Source organism: Marmota monax, unplaced genomic scaffold, assembly GCF_021218885.2.
Source record: "Marmota monax isolate L192 unplaced genomic scaffold, Marmota_monax_Labrador192_F-V1.1 WCK01_AAM20220418_F8-fsc00232, whole genome shotgun sequence".
Taxonomy (NCBI): Eukaryota; Metazoa; Chordata; class Mammalia; order Rodentia; family Sciuridae; genus Marmota; species Marmota monax.
Window position 1 is genome coordinate 2119374 of NW_026695232.1, and position 19453 is coordinate 2138826.

Consider the following 19453-nt stretch of genomic DNA (forward strand, 5'->3'; position numbering starts at 1 on the left):
TTGAAGTCAGGTATTTCTAACACCTCCAAACTTTTTTGTTTTTTTGCAGAAGATTAATTTGGCTATTCAGGATCTCTTGTGGCTCCATGCAAATTATAGGATTGGTTTTTCTACTTCTGTGAAGGATATCATTGGAATTTTGATAGGGATTGTATTGGTTCTATAGATTACTTTGAATAATATAGGCACTTTGACAATATTAATTGTTCCAATTCATGAACATTGCATGTCTTTATTTATTTGAGTCAGTTTTATTAATTGTTGTTCATAATGTGCAGATCTTTCATTTCCTTGGTTCAATTTATTCCTAAATATCTCATTTTATTTTGTTGCTAATATATGTGGGATGATTTATTCATTTCTTTTTGATAGTGTATTATTAATGTGTAGAAATAAATGATACTGAATTACTGATTTTTTAGTGTCAGTTTTGTAGTCTTTATATCAATTTTGCTGAATCTATTGTAAAATATTTTTGGTGAAGTCTTAGGTTTTTCCACATATAAGATCATATTATCTGCAGAGACCAACATATTGTTTTCAATCTAGAAGTGTATTACTTTTAATTCCCTTCTCATTTTATGGATCAGGAAACAGACCCAGAAAAGAGAGGCAATGGTTGAGTATCAGAGTTGGCAACTATACATCTTAAATGAGAAAATTTTATTGTGCTACATTAATAGGAAATCAAATTGCATACCCAGTCAAATCTTGTTAATGTTAATATTCCCTTAGGTATCACTTTCCTTGGTATCAGATTTCAAAGTAGTAATATACATTTCATAACATGTCTCCAGTTTTCTGTCATTTCGTAGTGTCATGACTTGAGGACCTGTCTCATCTCCATTCAGTTCTCCCAAGACATGATTCCAACCACACAGGAACTATTTCTTCTTTGAGGGGTCTAAATAGCAACCACCAGTCTATTGCACTGAGTAAATATTTAATGAAGATTGAATATTTCCTCTGTGATGGATCAATTACTTTTGTTGATTCTCTGAGGAAAGCTTTTTTTTTTTTAATTTCCTGCAGTAGGTTAAGAAATTTATTTTTCTCAATGTTATTAAAGCCAAAGTTCACTTCAGTAATATAAAAATTCATGTCCCTTAGGTTTTTATTTGCTTATTTTTCCTAGTTTAATTTATATAGTTTGAATTTTTATGTCATCCCAAATATAAGTCATCAATCTGGTAGCATGTAATAGTCATTTGCTAAAAGGATTGGTTATTCTAGAGTTTGTGGTATTTAAATTTCTGAAAATGAAAAATATTTGCTCATGAGGTATAAGAATGAATTTTTTAATGAATGAAATGTAATTTTTAATTGATAAATGACTTCAAAAACATAAATGATTTTTATGGTCAATTGACTAAAATTTGCACTTTTTATATTTTTAATTATCAGTCATATACTTAAGATTATCAGTCTTATCCTTAAGATTTTGTTAACTGCTATTAGGAGTAAATGAAATACACTTATCTTTGGAGTCTCTAAATTCATAAATTAGTGAAATAGCTTGAAAATCTTCAAGTTGTACTATTGTGATCACTATAGGAATCATTTGGTCAGGTTTTTAATATGGCATTTAGATGAAACTTATCAGAATCAATTAGAAAAATTAAGTCCTCTCATTTAAATCAAACAGAAAAAATGAACAGGTAGGAAAAAGAATGCATGCACTTTTTGTACTCTTCCCTAGGAAGCAAGTGAACATAATTATGAAATAGACAAGTAACACCTAGTAACAAAATATCCTCTATTTTTAAGAAATAACTTCACTATATTTCACATTTGATAACTTATGGGACCTAATTTAAATAACTGCTAACAGCGAACAGCGAGTGTTTGACTAGAGGAGAAGTGTATGTAGGGGTGACAGTTATAGTACATATTTGATAACAAGGGTAGAATAAATCAGTTGAATCTTAGTGGTCTGATAACTGATTTTAGGTCTTTTTGACCCAGGAGTCTGTGACCTGTGAAAACTCTACTTTTTTGGATTTGATAAAACATTTTACAATGCAAGCAAGGTTTTAAATTTAGATGAATGTCACACTGCAGGAAGTTGGCTAATGTGGTTCAAACAAAGGATATCAAGGTGTAAACGGGGAAAAGTTTAAAAAGTTCTGATAACAATTAACATACGTGAGAAGACAGAAGCTACAATTATGAAGTTTCTTTTCTGCCTCAACTTATAACAAAAAAGAACCTACAGTTTAACCTGATATTTGTGATGCTCAGATTACTTAGAAACATTCTATTTTGTGAAATTATTGCCAAGAAAATGTGCCCAAATCTTGAGTTACAGACAGTTCTTGATTCTAATTGTAAGGTATTGCAGATCCCAGGCTGCACAACGCAAGGTAGAGGCGTGGGGGAGGGTTTAAGTCAGGGAAGGGAAGCTTCCTAGACATTATAGCTCTGTCCAGAAGCCAAATGGGAGATAAATCACTGCTGGCCACCTCTCTTATTATTGAAATGGTTCAGCCCTAGGGTTTAACTGAAGGACTAACAGGGTTTTGAAGTGCAAATAGGATGGTGAAGGGTAAACCCTTTTAGGGCTTCATTTTGATGGATTTTTTTCCTGTGTGGATTTCTGGCACTGACTGTGATCTGGAAAGGGCCCTTAAAAAAGAAAAGTTTTGTTTTGTTTTTGATCAGTCAGGCAATAAGAACTTTCCTCAGGGGTATACTTTTCCTGCATGCATATTGATCCTATTGTGTTTAAAAGTAGATAATTTAATTGTTTTTTTTTTTTTTGAGCCTTCTGCAATGGAGCTGTCATTTCAAGGTCATGTCTCTCTCTTGGTATTAATGCCAAAGTTTGAGAATGTTGAAAAATGTGATACTTTTGAAATCAAGTTTTGACCCATTATTTTAGGTTTTTGTGTTCAAATGAAGTCTTCTAGTTAAAGATCAAGTCCATATCAAGAACAATTTTCTTTTTTAAAGAAATGAACATTCTATAAGGTTAACCTTTTCCATTGAGTTATATAATTGTACACATCATTTTATTTTTCATATACATTCTATGTGTACAAAATAAATGCGAATTTTAAAAACTGGAAAATTATGAGATTGTGAAATATTGTACTGTGTTATTTGTAGAGATACACTGAAGTGTTGGAGGAACTAGGAGAGACATAAAAATGTTTAAATAAGAGATATGCTGACTTATCAAGTTGGAAAATTTTATTTTACCCACCCCCAATAATTAGTAGATAAAATGTCTTTTAAATTTTACATATATGTATATATTTTTTAAGGGGGGGGGGGAATGGGTGGAAGAAGTCATTGATTCCAAGGAAAAACTTTTAAAGAAAAATTAAAATATTTTTACTAAACAAGTGCCACCGTAAATGTTCATATTTCTTCTTAGGAATATTATTGATGGAACTTTTCTTGAGCATTTCGGCTCTTGGAATATAACATACATATATATTTGCATTGTGTGTCCTTTTAAAGAATGATAACATATTTCCCTGCAACAGAGCTTTTCTTCTGTGTCACTTGATGTCTATTGTAAAAAAAAAAAAAAAAAAAAAAAAACGGTTGTTAATCTCCATAATTGACATTGATCACACAATGTTTTTAATTGACCTCCAGCTTGGTTTTTGCTTTTGTGTTCTACAGAATTTTTTTCTTTTCAATATCTAAATATTAGAGTTCTATTTATTTTCTACTGCTATATGATAATTTTAAATAAGATGCTCTAAACAACAAAACCCAAAGCCCTAGATGGCATGCGGCAGAGTCCCCTGCATCTACAGCTTCCCTGTCATTAGTTTGTGACTGGGAGATGTTCATATGACCTTCCCTTTGTTAGAAGAGAGATCTGTCCTTCCCAGAATCCTCTTGTTAACTGTCTTTTTAACCCAAGTTGGAGGTTGTCTGATGAATGAATGGTGAATAGTGAGTTTTTTTGTTTTTGTTTTTTTAATGAGCTGCACATATTGTTGACATTGTGCCACACATTGCTTTTTAATTTCTAATTTGTTTTTAATTTGCAAAGCATGCATGTGTCTTTCATAGCAGTAGCATTGAGTCAGCATTTCTAAGTCCAGATATTGCTTTATGCAAACGAGAAGGGTCAGGTTTAAGAATGCCGAATCCAAGTCTTAGATTTCCTGAAACACATGTGAATGAATTTCACTTTGGATATTGTTGAATAAAAGAAGAGATACTTAAGAGAGGCTTCTTTTCCCAAGAACTTTTCTTGTCTCTTGGCAAGTGAATTGCCCCAATATAAAAGCATTGGGGGGGGGGGGAAAGTGAGTTACAGAGTGAAAAGGCAATCCACAAATAATCACTCTTTTCTGCCTTTGATTGTGTCAGATTTTTTTTGTGTGTGTGGCAATTGTTTTCTTTCTCACTTAGAAGAGGTTTATGGTCCAATGTCTGTCAAGTCAGCTCCTGTCTTAAGGTTGCAGTTGTATTTCTCTCTGGAGTTCCTGGAGGTGATGTTATCTTTTGTTCACTCAGCAGTGTGGTCGTTCCTGAGAGCATCTGTCACTTTAGGCATTACAAGATGGATGGGTCTCCAGTGAACTGCTGGTTGAAGCAAATGGTGAAAATAAGAAAAGACAAGGGGTTTCAGGGTCTGCAGAGAGGACAGACAACAAGGAAACACTGTTAGAAATCAAGAGTAAGCTGAGCAATAGAGGAAGAGAGCAAAGATGGATCAGATGTCATTTTATAAACATCTTGGGAGTCAGAATCTTTTGGTGGCTATCGTGATCTGAGGAGGACATCTGCATCATGGTAAACGATTCTGTACTTCAGATTTGTAAAATGTGTTCAGATTTTTTTTTTTAAGTCTGGGAAAAGTGTTGGGAAATAACAATAATAATAGAGAATGTTTTGTATGAAGATTTTGCTGTGTGAAGGGTTAGTAGTCTTTGAAAATATTTTAAAATTAGATTAAAATTGAACTTTTAGTTTTTTTTTGTTTTATTTTCTGCGTTGCAAACAACAATAATTGTAGATAGTAATATGTTTGAAAAGTTTTGGTCATTTCACTAAAATCTTTGCTCTTTTCTGAATGACTTTTGTTATTTTTGTAAGGGAATCCTGAAAATTCTATGCTTATGCTTAAAGGAGGCAGGAGCCAGATTTTAAATTATTTCAAGTAACCTCTGATTTCACTTAATGGACTCTTTGATCAAGGAAAGAAATATAAGTGTTATTGATCAGAACAAATTGGAGATTTGTGTTGCATTCATTTTGTTGGTGAAGGTCAAAACTTGTAAATCCTGGCTGATACAAAGTCCCTTCTGTGTATGACAAGGAACAGAAAAGGATGTTAGTTGGGACATAAAAAAAGGGGAAAGAGGACGATGCAATTGGGAAAAAAAAATGATTTTGTCAAACTTTTGGCATTGTCCATGAAAAAGACCATAGGTTGAAAGGCAAAGAAATTAAGATGATTAGAAGCTTTAAGCTATACAAATGGTAGAGTATCTTCCTTCTCTATGGGTGTAAATAATAGATGAAAGAGTAAGAGTGACAACAAAGGATCAGGTCGTTTAAGAGAATGTGTGCAGCCTGAATAGGGGTCTGTGGCCGAGGGCCAAAGGTCTTAGCTTTGAGTGTAATTAGAAGAAAATACAAAAATGTCATTACTTGCAGGTGAAGTGTGCAGCACGTGGCCAAAAATTAGCAATTTTAGACTCCAAAGCTATTGGAATTGGATTACTGACCTTTAAAAAAAAAACCATTAAGGTCCTTGTGGAGTCATATAGTTTTCACTAGCAGTAATGCAGTTTGACCTTGTTGACCATATGGGGTAATATTGGGTTCGCCTGTAGGTAGCAAGGCTCCTCCTGACTCAGAAAAGATGTCTACTTGTGTGTGGGTGGGAAGTATGTGAATTTGAAAATCTAGGTTCTGCATTTTTAATCATTCTTTTGCGTGAAGACATCCTTCTGACAGTAAGAGAGGTAAGGTAAAGGTTTTTAATCCAGAATTTTTAGTGGTTCTTTTCTCTCAAGTTGGCGTATCAGAAAGTAAAACAAATACCATTTCTTTAGAAAACATAAGGGAACAGTTCTTTAAATATTTTAGTGCTATAAATATTCACATTAAAATTAGTACATTCTTAAAAAATCTTTTGCTTTCTTTTTAGACACAGAAACAAAGGACTAGAAATACTTCTAAAATATACATAAAAATCAATGAGATAGTTTTATTTCACTTCATTCTTATATTTCCAAATTTTCCATGCAATAGTTTATATGGACCATAATCTATTTAGTGAAGAGAATAATAGGCACACTAGTTTTCAACCAACTATATGTAATTATAATTAACATCTTCTAAGAACAATGCTCAAGAGAGTAGGAAACAGTAGGTCTTTTTCTTCTTGCAGACTTTCTTCTTGGAAATTAAACCATTAATTACAAAAAGAAAAATAATTTCTATTGATGTTATGTTTCACTTTTTTAAATTTATTTTTTAGTTTTAGGTGGACACAATATCTTTATTTTATTTTTAGGTGGTGCTGAGGATCGAACCCAGTGCCTCATGCATGCTAGGCGAGCACTCTACCACTGAGCCCCAGCCCCAGCCCATGTTTTCACATTTTTGACAGTTGAGTAGATTAATTTTGACCAGATGTCAGGGATTATAAAACACTCAAAACGCCTTAGAATAAGAAAATTGCCTTATACTAATTTCATTCCTAAAATAAAAATATTCTGTGGGCATTCTACAATTATGGTAATGTTTGTCAAAAATACAAAATAGATAGACTTATTCAACTTATGTTCAGTGGGGGCAGAATCTTACAAACAACAGAAAATATTTTCAAGTACATATAATCAGGAGGGATTATTTGGTGAGTATTTAGGAAGAAGGAATATCTGTAAATTTGCCAGTTGTGATGTATATGGAGTTGTATAAGACTTTGATACTTATTCATTTCTAATTGTTATTTTTGTGGAATTATAGATAATTATAGAATATAAAGCATTTGGAAATTAACTGTTTGTATGTATATGTACATATATATTTTGTTTTTATATTTTTGCAGGTTAAAAAAAGCCCTAAGCAAGTTATATTCTAGGCAACAAGCTCCCTGGAAGTGTTGACTGTCCAACTTAATCATGAACATGATTCAAAAATGTTAATAAACAAACCAAGGTATTGTACACTTAATTATGTCCCATCAATTTTTCAAGATCAAATTTGTTTTAGGAAGGAATATTTAGAATTTAAATAAAGCTAATGTGTTTGGTCCTTAAACTGGTTAAGCAGATATTTCTATGAACTGCTACTCCCCCCCCCACTGTGTTTGCCTTTCTCCTCCTCTGCCTTTCTACTCCCACAACAAAACGTAGCCATGTTTTTCCCCCTACAACAACCTCTATATTTCATGTATACCTAAACTAAGAAAATAAGAATTCAGCTTTTGATTTCCCCTTTGTTGTGATTTTATATTTCAAATTTTCTAATGAGAAATTTCTAGATTGGGCTTCTACAGAAAAACCCAAACTTCCTAGTAACTACATATACTTAATATCTGTCTCATATAACACTATCCTGAGATGTATGTTATCAAGATTCTGTAAGAATTTTTTACTGGAATTTAGGAAGGAGAAATATCTGTATATTTTCTAATTATGATGTATATGGAATTACATAAGACTTTTAGTTTAGCAAAGGAAAAAAGTGACACTGCTTTTTTTTTTTTTTTTCCCCTCCTTCTACGTCAACAAAAATCAAAAACTTGCTTGGGACTGAGAATTCAGGGTTATTCTTTTAGGTAACTCTTCTCTATCTTAAGGGACATAATCCAAGACTGTGTCTCTCCTTTTGGAAGTTACAATGTGCTTAAATAGCCTGGCATTTCCAAGAGAGGCCAAAGATCTTTTCCTCTTTTATGACCTGCTGTATCCTTTTGAGGCCAGAAAGAACAAGAGGGTCATTGCCACTTCATCCTGGTCCCTGTTTGTTCCTTCATGGTGACCACGCAGATACTGAAACCTAGTGTTAGCTTAACATTTGGGTCTGGAACATCTGGAAAATGGTCAGAGAGGGAAAGGAGGAGGCAAGAGAAAGGAGAGAACTGTTGCATTTTGTTTCACCAGGTGCTGGGAGGAAGCAACATTAGCCTTTTTGATATGGGAGGCAAATTCTGTGGGCCCTGGAGTTAGGCTCCAACAATTGAGGAGGTCAAAGGACAGCTGAGTGGGGTCAGTGAGACACCATGGGGTGTATTTTGTTACTTAGTAAAAGGAGCAGCCTCCTAAAACCTTAAAGGATTCTCTTGAAAATCTGTGTTGTGAAAAGGTTTTATGAGTCTCATGGCAAAAACTCCTGATTTATCTAAGGAATGCTCACTTTTATCTAATGGAAGGATAATCTTTACCAAATGTTGGCAATGACTGTAAGAGTCAATATAGGACCGAAAGAACAGTGTGGGTTTGAAGTGTACTTTACTTTCCAAAATATTTATCATTTTAATGTTCTGGTCTCAGTGAAGAATTCTGCACTGTTGAAATATCACTTTTTTCTTTCCTAGGAGCAGAAAGTGGGGGGTGAGAGTAACAAATGAGTTTACACTAATTTAAAAATAATTCTACCTACTTTTGATCTTACCCATACACAATGTATTATTAAACCTTAAAAATTTCAAAATGTGTTAACTCTCTAAAAAGGTATTTTTGAATTTAATTTATAAAGGAAATAAATGGCACACGAAGTGTAATGTTTCTGGCTTACAGATCTTTTTTTATTTTTCTTCAGTGGTTCTGGGGATTGAACCCATGCTAGGAAAGTGCTCTACCACTGAACTACCTACCCCCCACCTTATGGATTATGAATTTTTAAATTCATTTGTGGATAATTGATATATGGGGGGTATCAGTGGATGACTAACCTTAAGCTGTGTTTCTCACTAAATGTGTTTCTCATACATTTTGTAGAAGAAAATCAATGTCAGAGTCAAGAATAGCGAATAAGTAAAGTACGATAGGGCTGGGGATGGAGCTCAGTGGTAGAGCACTCGCCCAGCAGCATATGGGAGGCCCTGAGTTCAATCTCAGCACCATGGGAAGTAAAAAGCAATATAATAACAGAATTTTTCTCTTTGGAAGGAAATAGAGAAGGGGGGAAAAATCTACAAGTTGTGAAAGTTCTGTTTGTCACAGCCCATGACCTCAGGAGACCACTTATATGATTGTGAATAGCTTTGAAAGGTATTAGCCACCTGGCAAATGAGTAGTGAAAGGAGACTAATGGAGGGATTTGGCAATATTTTGATATACAATTTATACATTAAATATATGTATATATACATATATAGAAAGTATATATGCCAAAATGTATAGTATAGAAAAAAGATAAAATGATGAAGAGCATACTATATAGGCTTTGTTAAACATTTTCTAATTTATAAATTAATATCACAGTTACAATTAATGTATCTATTAATAACGTATGTGATTGTTTTCAATCCTTTTAAAATAAATACTTCCATGAAAGGAACATACACATAAATGTGAAGCTTAGCACACTGTGTGTTATTTTCTCAAGATTAAAGCACCTTTCAACAACTAATTTAGAAACCTAAGTGTAGTGACTGATAATTGCCTAGAGAAAACCCAAAGCTGTTTTAAGTAGCATTGAAATTGTGGCAAAACTGACAAATACAATTAGCAATGTTAATAAGATAAAAAGATGGACAGACAGGCAGAAGACAGAATGGAAAGATGAAGGGGGTACTAGGAACCAATCCCGATAAGAAAATACTGTTCATAGTTGCTTTGAATTTCCAGTGCTTTTTCTTTTAAATTACAGCAGATCGTGTGTTTCACAAGTTAAACAATTTAGATACAATTTGTAAGGCTCCCAACTCATCTGGTTTGAAAGAAGATAGCTGTGGGGCAGTAGTACCCTAGAAAAATTGGTGAATTTTGCGATTCTAAAGCACAATTGGATGTGCAGTGCTTTTTAAAAGTCAATTTTAAATGTACTTCTCTTTTACTGTCATTACTGATTGTCATTCCTGAACTTATCCCTCTTTGTACTCTTATAATTCTTCTTTTTAAATATATATATTTTTTAGTTGTAGATGAACACAACATCTTTATTTTATTTGTATGTGGTTCTGAGGATCGAACCCAATGCCTTCCACAAGTGAGGCAAGCGCTCTGCCACTGAGCTACAACAACCCCAGCCCAGCACTCTTAGTCATCCAAGTGCATTACAAATGGGACTGTTTCGGATTTAGCGATCCACCAAAAACAAACACAGTACAAACCCAAAAAAACCCTGTAAAAGTGGTTGAAGCATTACTACTAATTATGCTTATCTGGTTAATACTAGCCACTTTCCAAACAATCATGGGAAAATTGCATGTGGATAGAGAAATTAGGTGTGTTATGGGAAAAATGTATGGTTTTCTATGCCTTTTCCACTAAAATATCAGTTGAAATTCAGAAAATTATTATAGTAGTATCTTTTGAAATTGCACTCTGCATTTGAGAAATTAGTTTTTGCCTCTGGTGTTTTATGCAGATTTTAATGATTGTTGTGATAAATCCCCAGAAGTTTGTTCTCTGAAACCATAGAGACTAAATTCTCTCTGTGGCTGCCTTGATGGATGTGGTGAGCCACACTTTGGAAGCATTTCTCGTTATTTAATGTTTTCTGTTCTGGATTATTGACTCTTTTCCCTGTTGAAAAATTGGTCTCTGGTGACATGGTAGAGGTCACACGTTGCCTATTATTGTTTTGCTTCTTTGATCTTACACAGGGATTGCCTCTGGTAATTATACTAGTTCCAGAGAGTCTTGACAAGATGTGTTTATTTTACAGAAGAATTTCTGGCATTTCAAGGAAGAAAGTAAAGATTTCCAGTAGTAACATGTAACTCTTTGTTATAAAGGGAAAAATAGCATTGCATTTCATCTTGTAATTACGACAGTTTTCAATAGTTGTTATGAAATTAGTTGGCATATTGCAGTAATTATTTCTACAATAACACAGTGTGTATCAGGAAGTATTACTAAAAATGGCAAATTTTAGAATTAAGTTACTAGGGCTGGGTTTTGATTTCAGTATATAAAGTATTTTTGGCTTCAGAAGCTATCGAAATGGATTCGTCCCAATTTAAATGTACAGAACTATTAAAAGAAGTTGAAAAATTATCTTTTAATCTGTTTGCATTTTCTAAAGATTTCCAGCAAGGAGGGTGAATAGAAGTGAAATAAAACACTTTGGTTTTGAATGCATGGTTAGCTTTGTGCTTTTTTTGGAACGTGCTTGGGAAAAGATTGTATCTCTTTAGACCTCTTTAATGTATAATTGGATAAGATACAAAAGCTCCATCTATTCATTTTTTTACAAACTCAATTCCCTCCCCTCCCACCTTTAGCAGTCCTAGGGATTGAACCCAGGCCTCTAACAAGTGCTGTACCACTAACCTACACTCCCAGCCCTTTTAAAAAATAGTTTTATTTTGAGATGGCTTTATTAAGTTGCCCATGCTGGCCTTGAATTTTTGATTCTCATGCCTCAGCCTGGTAAGTAGCTGGTATTATGAGTATGTGCTACCTCACTTGGTTCGATTTAAAACCAATATTTTGTTGTAAGCAAAATATCCCCCCCAAATTCACAATCTAATGAGGGAGTTAGACAAATACTAAGTCCTACAGTATAAATAATTGAGTGATAAATGTCAAATTAAATAAACAAATGAGGTTAGGGGTGTTAATTGGTGGAGGAAGTGCTTAGTATGGGCAAGTCCCCAGGTTCAATCTCCAGCACCAAAAACTAAACAATAAGTAAATGAGATACTAAGAAAGCACAAAAGAGAGAAAACTGTGAATGAGCATTTGCTTATAATTTTACATTATAGAGTTAATGAGAACTTGGCAAGACTTATATTTGCTTTATTTGTCCAGGAGTCACATGTTATCACTCTCACTACTGCATTTGGTTAGGAGGTCTGAGAATTGAATCTAAAGCCTCCTATAGGCTAAGCATGTGCTCTACCACTGAGCGGTACCCCCGCCCCTACTCAATGAACATTATTAATAAAGAAACAACATGCAATCAGTGATGCAATAGCAAATTATTTTCTTACATGAAGTGAAATGATTTTATTGTTATAAGGAGTAATAATAATCCATTCTATATGCTCATCTTACAGATGAAAAAAACTAAGCTTGCAAGGTTAAGTGACTCATTCAAGGTCATATCACCAGTAATACAGCCAGACCTCTTAAAACTTAAATCTTAGTTTTCCTAGGCATTGTATATTCATGGAGTTGCACTGTCCAATATGATAACTACCTGCCACATGGGATCATTTAAATTAATCACAGTTAAATAAAATTGAAAATTTAGTTCCTCAAACAGTCTAGCCACACTCTAGTGACATGTGTGGCTTGTGGCTGCCATATATTGGACAGTGCAGATAGAGAACATTTCCATCTCAGAAAATTTTATTGCCCAGCACTGCTCTTGGTGTCAAAGATTACTCCATGACTTGTATATATGATTGTAAATTTTTTTTTTTTGGATACTGGGGTTTGAACTCAGCCACTGAGCCACATTCCCAACCCCATTTTGTATTTATTTAGAGACAGGTCTCCCTGAGTTGCTTAGCACCTTGCCATTGCTCAGGCTGGCTTCAAATTCTTGATCCTCTTGCCTCAGCCTCCTGAGCGCTGGGATTACAGGTGTGCGCCGGGATTACAGGTGTGTGCCGTTGTGCCTAGCTGTAAATTTCTTAATAGATGAATTTTACATAGTACTAAATAGCAGCTTTTAGGACTTTTATGTTGATGGTCATTTGTTGTGAAGAATGTTCTAAAATCTCTTGTAGTGACCAAGGCATTCAAGGAAAAGGGCACCTCTCAGTATTCTTAATGTAGCATGATGCTAAACAAGCAGAAAATTACTTTTACTACTAACATTTCCTGTATATTTACTTATTCTGTGCTAGTCACTATTCTAAAAATTTTATAGATACATATTTTCATGTGTACTTATAGGAACCTATGAGATTGGTAGTCAAATCCCCACTTTACAACTGAGGGATTAAGTAACTCACCCAGTATCCCGCAGGGAATGATGGGACGAGATTTGAATTATGGTCCTCTGACTCCAGAGCCTATGTGTTTAACCAAAAATAACTGCGCGAGCGAGTGCACACACACACACACACACACACAAATAGACTGTACCACCTTTACTTTCACCTTTTTTTTTTTTTTTCTGCTTCCAACATGTTTTGTGGGAAAAACATGGGCTTAGGAGGTTTTTGAATCTTAGTTCTACTATTTAAAAACTGGATGACCCTGCTTGTTGTGGAAACCAGGTCATTTGCTCTACAGACCTGTCCCTCATTTTAAATGTGCTTGTTGTCTTATGGTTTCATTTAACTTGTTCCTTGATCCTGTAATCAGAAGTTGCTCTAAAGTTTTGACTAGTTTGAATACTTCCTAGGGACTGTGTGTGCCTCATACCTTCCCTTTGGGGAGGCCATGGTTTCTCACTGCCTCACTTGTAGTAATGCTGTTTGATCAGTGGGTTTAAGAGGTGATAGCCTGATCTTTCCATTATTGAGTTCTACATCAACATTTTACCTAATAGTTTAACTTATTAGCATTGCATGCATGAATTTTTCACTAGGGGGTTGCAAAGTGGTCATTTTATACTTGTGTCATTCTTTGCATCTCTATCAGCTGGAATTCTTCACTAAAAAATGATTACTCTCTGCTAACCATAATGGTTAATTTGAAGTATAGAAAGAGCAAGGTAAATGCTCTCCTCCTTTTTTTTTCTCCCCTAGTTGTGCTCAATTAATTAGGTGCTTTTTTGTTTTGTTTCTGTTCCCAAAAGAGCTCTTCCTTTTTCTCCTTGAGTAGCAAAATTAGTCCTTGAGTTTTTATATCTTAAATATATTTTGGCCAATTGCATGTGTTATCTGTTATATTCAGTTTCTCTAATCTTTGACCCAGGGGAGCTCTTTATCTGGACTCCCATGTGTTCTGACATGACCCATTAGTTATTGGTAGTGCATTGCTTTTCCTTTCCATTTTCAAAAGAAAAGAAAAATTGAGGGCTGGGGATATGGCTCAGCTCGCCTGGCATGTGTGAGGCACTGGGTTCGATCCTCAGTACCACATAAAAATAAAATAAAAACATTGTATCCACCTAAAACTAAAAAATAAATATTAAAAAAAAGAAAAATTGAGAGGCCATGGAAGCATTAGCAGGCACCTGTTTCCCAAGCTATTCTTCTTTTCACTTTTCCAGTGCACCTTCCTGAAGCCACCAGAGATGCTACCTCTTTACTTCCATCCCTTTTCCTCAGTATTTCCTTCTGTGGAAAAAGGGAAAAGACAAGAACAGAAAGGCCCCCCATCACAATATCATGGTGGTTTATAGTTGGTCGCATCTTCATTTCGAGCAATTAATCAGTGGTACAGAAAGAACCTATCTTGTTTATTTTTCCTTAGACATTTCCTTAATATTACAAGAGTATCTGTTAGTATCTCAGAGGTCTGTTATGCCAAAACAAAACATTTAATAATGTTTGTCCTTTTATAATTTTACAATCAAGAATGAAAATTTGGGAAACAATGTAATATAGTCTCATAAACTTGATATTAGTCAGATACATAAAATAAGCATATAATAGAAATCACAAGTCTGCTTTCTAGGTGCAATTTGATATAATGACTAATTCTGAAAAACATTTTTCCGTCTTCTGTTTGAAGTCTTTTATTCACACTAGCCTTCAGTCAGGTCTGAGGCATCATGGCTTCTTTGAGATTCAGAGGAAAGAAGGGTTGGTAGACTAAGTGGCTAATGCCAATAATTTCAGTGACTTTAAATATTATGGCAAATAATATTTAGAATATATTAATCTAAAAAGGCTTCCTTTGAACTCCATCCTTCTTGGGATAGCCGTGAGTTGTCAAGGGAAGAATTCTATAGTCAGTACAAGAGAAGTCTGGGGTCAGTTCTGTAATCTTTTTACATTATTATTATCATTATCATTTTTAAAATACCCAGTTGTAAACATGAAATCTAAAACAAATATAGATTTTTTTTCATAGTATACTTATTAATAAATGAAATTTATGGAATTAATTTAGAGATAATTTACTTTAATACAATCACCTTTGTTTTGGAAGGGAAAAAGTAAAGAGAATAAACTACCCAGTTGTATTTTTATTTGAAATAAAGACATCTACTTTATTTTATTATACCAAGTCTGAGCAGGGAATGGATACTTCCCCTGGTCTTCATCTGAATATATCTAATGCTCCTGTAAGGATTATGTATATCTTCTGTGAAACTCCATTATCCATTTTTATGTCAATTTAATATTCAAAGCAATATTTATTTGTACTATATACATGCATATGTGTATCTGTCATGTTACTCCTTAAACTATGAGGGAAAGGGATCGAGATTATATACTTCTTCACTTATAGTTGGGAACTTCTTTATTAAAGTAAAAAGATCTCTCAGAGAGTGTAGGTTATCAAGATATTCAGTAATGCAAGGAAGATAACTTGTTGGGCTGATAATAGATTAAGAAGAAGCAAGATTTCCAGGCATTTGTGCTCTGGAGAAAGGCTAAAGGTCCACCTTTGAAGTTATTCCATTGTTCGTGGATAAGAAATCCCTTGGTTAATGTGATAGTTTCTGGTAGTTCCCCTTCTCCCCAGCCCCCTTTTAGCAAAGAAGAAAGGTAAAGTGGCTGTTGGATTTTGACTTAGATAAACTGGTGGCACAGCATATTTCTTTTTCAGAAACCACCCTGTTTTGATCATATGTGGTGCTGTTGAAAAACACATTGCTTTTGAACTTCAGAAATTTTAAAAGTTTATACTTTTACAAGTGGGGAATCTTAAGAGCTTAGCCATAAAGTTGGTGTTTTCATGGAAAATTTCGTAGGACACACTTTGTAGATTTTCTTCTGTTTACATTTATTTATTTATTTGTTTGTTTTTGATACCAGAGATTGAACCCAGGGGCGCTTAGCCACTGAGCCACATCCCCCAGTCCTTTTGTTTTTATTTTGAGATGAGATCTCACTAAGTTGGTTAGGGCCTTGCTAGCTTGCTGAGACTGGCTTTGAACTTGCAATCCTCCTGAGTCAGCCTCCTGAGCCTCTGAAATTACAGGTGTGTGCCACTGCACCCAACCCATTTGCCATTTTTAATTTGATTTAGTATATATACTCAACTTGTTTTGGTACTGAGATTGAACCCAGGGATGCTTTACCATGAGCTACACCTCCAACCCCTTTTATTTTTTGAGACAGGATCTCATTGAGTTGCTTAGGGTCTTGCAAAGTTGATAAGGCTGGTCTTGAACTTGGAATCCTCCTGCCTCAGCCTCCTGAGTTGCCGGGATTACAGGCATGCACCACCACACCTAGCCCTAGGCTTTTTATTACCTGTTATGAGAAAGCCTGGCTTTTTCCAAATTGTAGGAATCTCTCATAAAACTTTCACAAATCCAGCCACTCTGATGGAAATCACTGTATACTACTCACTGCTAACAAAGGAAGAAGCCTTCTTTGCTATGTTAAGGCAATTCAGAGGTACGAGAATCTCCTATGGGATTTTTATGTATAGGTCTGGGAAACCTAAGAGTGGGGTTATGCATCACCCCTTCTCTGCTCTAAGCTGGCACACTGGATCATGGCTTCTTTGCCTGGTGAGTAGGCTTCTTCTGGACCAAGTCCTCCAGGGACTCCCTCTAAGGAGGCACTCTAAATTGGCATTCCAGATGAGGTTTAACATCAGTTCTCCTCCTTGATGGGAGAAGAAGAGCTAAGATATTCTGAGAATTACGTGTCTTGAAATGGGATCTGCCAAGTTTAGCCTATATCGTAGGAGTGCAGGCTTGGCCATCATGTGGCTCCTGGCCTTACTAACTGAGTGATAGTGGGCAGGGAATTTAGCTTCTCCAAGCTTCAGCTTTCTTGTTTTTGTTATTGTTGTTGTTTTTAAGTTGTGAAGTGGAAACAAGTTGTACCTACTTGAGAATTTTGAGGATTAAATAAAATGATTTTTACAAAGGGCTTAGTATACTGTCTAGCCCAATAGTTCTCAAACTTTGAGTCTCAGAGCCCCTTTATACTCATAAAAATTGAGGACCCCATCAAGTTTTTGTTTTTATAGTTTATATGTATTATAAATTAAAACTAAAATTTTTTATAAATATTTATTAATGTTTAAAATTATAATAAACAACCCACTATATATTAAAATAAACGTTTTATGAAAAATAAGGATTTTTTTTCCTCCAGAGAAAATTTAGTGAGAAGAGTAACCTATTTGCTCTGCATTAAATTTGTTGCAGTATCACACATCATGTAGATTCTGGAAAATTCCACTGTGCATATATGAAAGTCTGAGAGTGAAAAAGACAAATAATATTCTAGTGATAGTTTGAAATAGTTTTTACTTCATGGACCTCTTACAGTGTCTTGGGGCCCTCAAACCATTTGGGAATCATTGGTCTAGCCAATTATAGTAGTTATTATTATACATGAAAACTTTTATAGCTAGTGAGTACTACACAAATGTTAGTGATGAGAAATGTAAGTCATGGCTTCAAAACTTATTATATACATTCATGAAGGGTCCCCAAAATGATTGTACTTCAGAAGAAACTGTGTTTTTCAAACAAATTCTAGCATTACTTAATGGAGTTCTTTGAGTTTAAAGGCTCAATTTTTACTTTCAGAAATTTCCTAATTAAATATATTATCATAAAGCTTTCTCCTTTTTTTTTCCTAGAAGAAAGTCTTTTATTTTTTTTTCTTCTTCAGAGTAACAGGTCTCAGTAGAGAGTTGTAATTAGATATTTACTCTGAAATAACTGACAGGATTGGTATGGGGTTATAGCAGTCCACCAATTGTAAAGAGGAAGTGTGGTCCCATTGTTAACCAGGTTGGGTTTTGTGATTGACAGATCAATTTTGATTTACTGGTTGCAGAGCTTTGACCTAAAACATTTATTACTGTTTAATTCTTAGATACAAGATCATTTAAAGGTTTTTGTTTTGTTTTGTTTTGTTTGCCAGGCATGGTGGCACACGCCTATAATCCCAGAGGCTTGGAAGGCTGAGACAGGAGAATCATAGGTTCAAAGCCAGCCTCAGCAAAAGTGAGGTGCTAAGTAATTCAGTGAGTCTCTGTCTCTAAATAAAATGCAAAACAGGGCTGGGGATGTGACTTGGTTGTCGTCTCGAGTGTCCCTGAGTTCAATCCTTGGTACCAATAAATAAACAAATAAATAGGCTTTTTGAAATGTGTTTAGACTGTAAAGATCCAAAGTACAGGTGACATAACAAATAACTTATACAAGTTGTTTTAACAAAAATGTATTTCATATGGTTCACGTCTTTATAAGAGCTATGAATATAGTTTATAACAATACTTGTACTTTGTAGACATATAACCTCTAATTATATCAATTTTCTCCTTTCTCCCACTTTTTCTTTGGGCTGGCTGTGTGTAGATCATGGGGAATTCATATGCTGGGCAACTGAAATCTGCTCGATTTGAGGAAGCTCTCCACAACTCCATAGAAGCCTCGCTCCGATGTAGTAACGTGGTACCACGTCCCATTTTTTCCCAGCTGTACTTGGACCCTGAGCAGCATCCTTTCTCATCTGCAGGTAAGTTCCTTAATCGTAGACATTTCTAGGCTCCTTTAAAAAGAAGTGGGGATTCCAAATCATGGGAGCTCTGAAATCAATTGGCTAAATATTAGAAAATGCTAGTCTCCCTCTCCTCAGACATTATCTTTCAGAATTATGAATTTTTCTTCTGATTATTTTTCCATAAGCATCTTTTTATTAAAAAGTCACTGATTGCTTTGTTTCTCAGATGTCAAGCCCAAGGTAGAGGATTTGGATAAAGATTTGGTACACCGCTACACACAAAATGGCACTCTAGATTTTTCTAACAATTTAACCGTTAATGAAATGGAAGATGACGAAGATGATGAAGAAATGTCTGATTCCAACAGCCCACCAATTCCCTATTCACAAAAACCTGCCCCAGAAGGATCTTGCACAACAGACGGTGGGTTTCAGTTTTGTTTTCTTGCTGTTTTCCCCTTTAATATTGGCTGGTCTGTTTCCAGTCATTCCATGCGGTGCTCAAGGCTGGAAACCAGTAATTAGGGAAAGAAATGAGGAGTGGTTATGTTCTCACTCCCATTGCCGACTATGACTTCACAGCAGGTATCTACCCCATTTTATAGATTAAGAGACTGAGATTCATACTTGAATAACTTCTCTGAGAGGACCTGTGCAAAGGCAAGTCTAGACAGGTCAAGGTTTTTCCAGTACTCCATATACTTCCTGCAAGCATGCTGCTGTCAAGCTGGGTGTAGTAACCCAGGCCTTTAATCCCAGTGACTCAGTAGGTGGAGGTAGGAGGATCACAAGTTCAAGACCAGCCTT

At 34.9% G+C, this 19453-nt stretch overlaps 1 protein-coding gene across 6 annotated transcripts in view; it reads left to right on the plus strand.

The window, feature by feature from the left end:
* The window catches only part of Greb1l (GREB1 like retinoic acid receptor coactivator), a 264690-nt gene that overhangs the window by 118041 nt on the left and 127196 nt on the right, over positions 1 to 19453 (plus strand). For 5 of the 6 annotated variants that reach the window (XM_046438512.2, XM_046438513.2, XM_046438514.2 and 2 more), the window contains exons 3-5: positions 7031 to 7140; positions 18502 to 18661; positions 18873 to 19070. In XM_046438512.2, coding sequence (XP_046294468.1) covers positions 18505 to 18661; positions 18873 to 19070 — 355 coding nt within the window. In that variant the 5' untranslated portion in view covers positions 7031 to 7140; positions 18502 to 18504. The remainder of the gene's footprint in view (positions 1 to 7030; positions 7141 to 18501; positions 18662 to 18872; positions 19071 to 19453) is intronic. The other variant, XM_058577078.1, reaches the window with a different exon arrangement.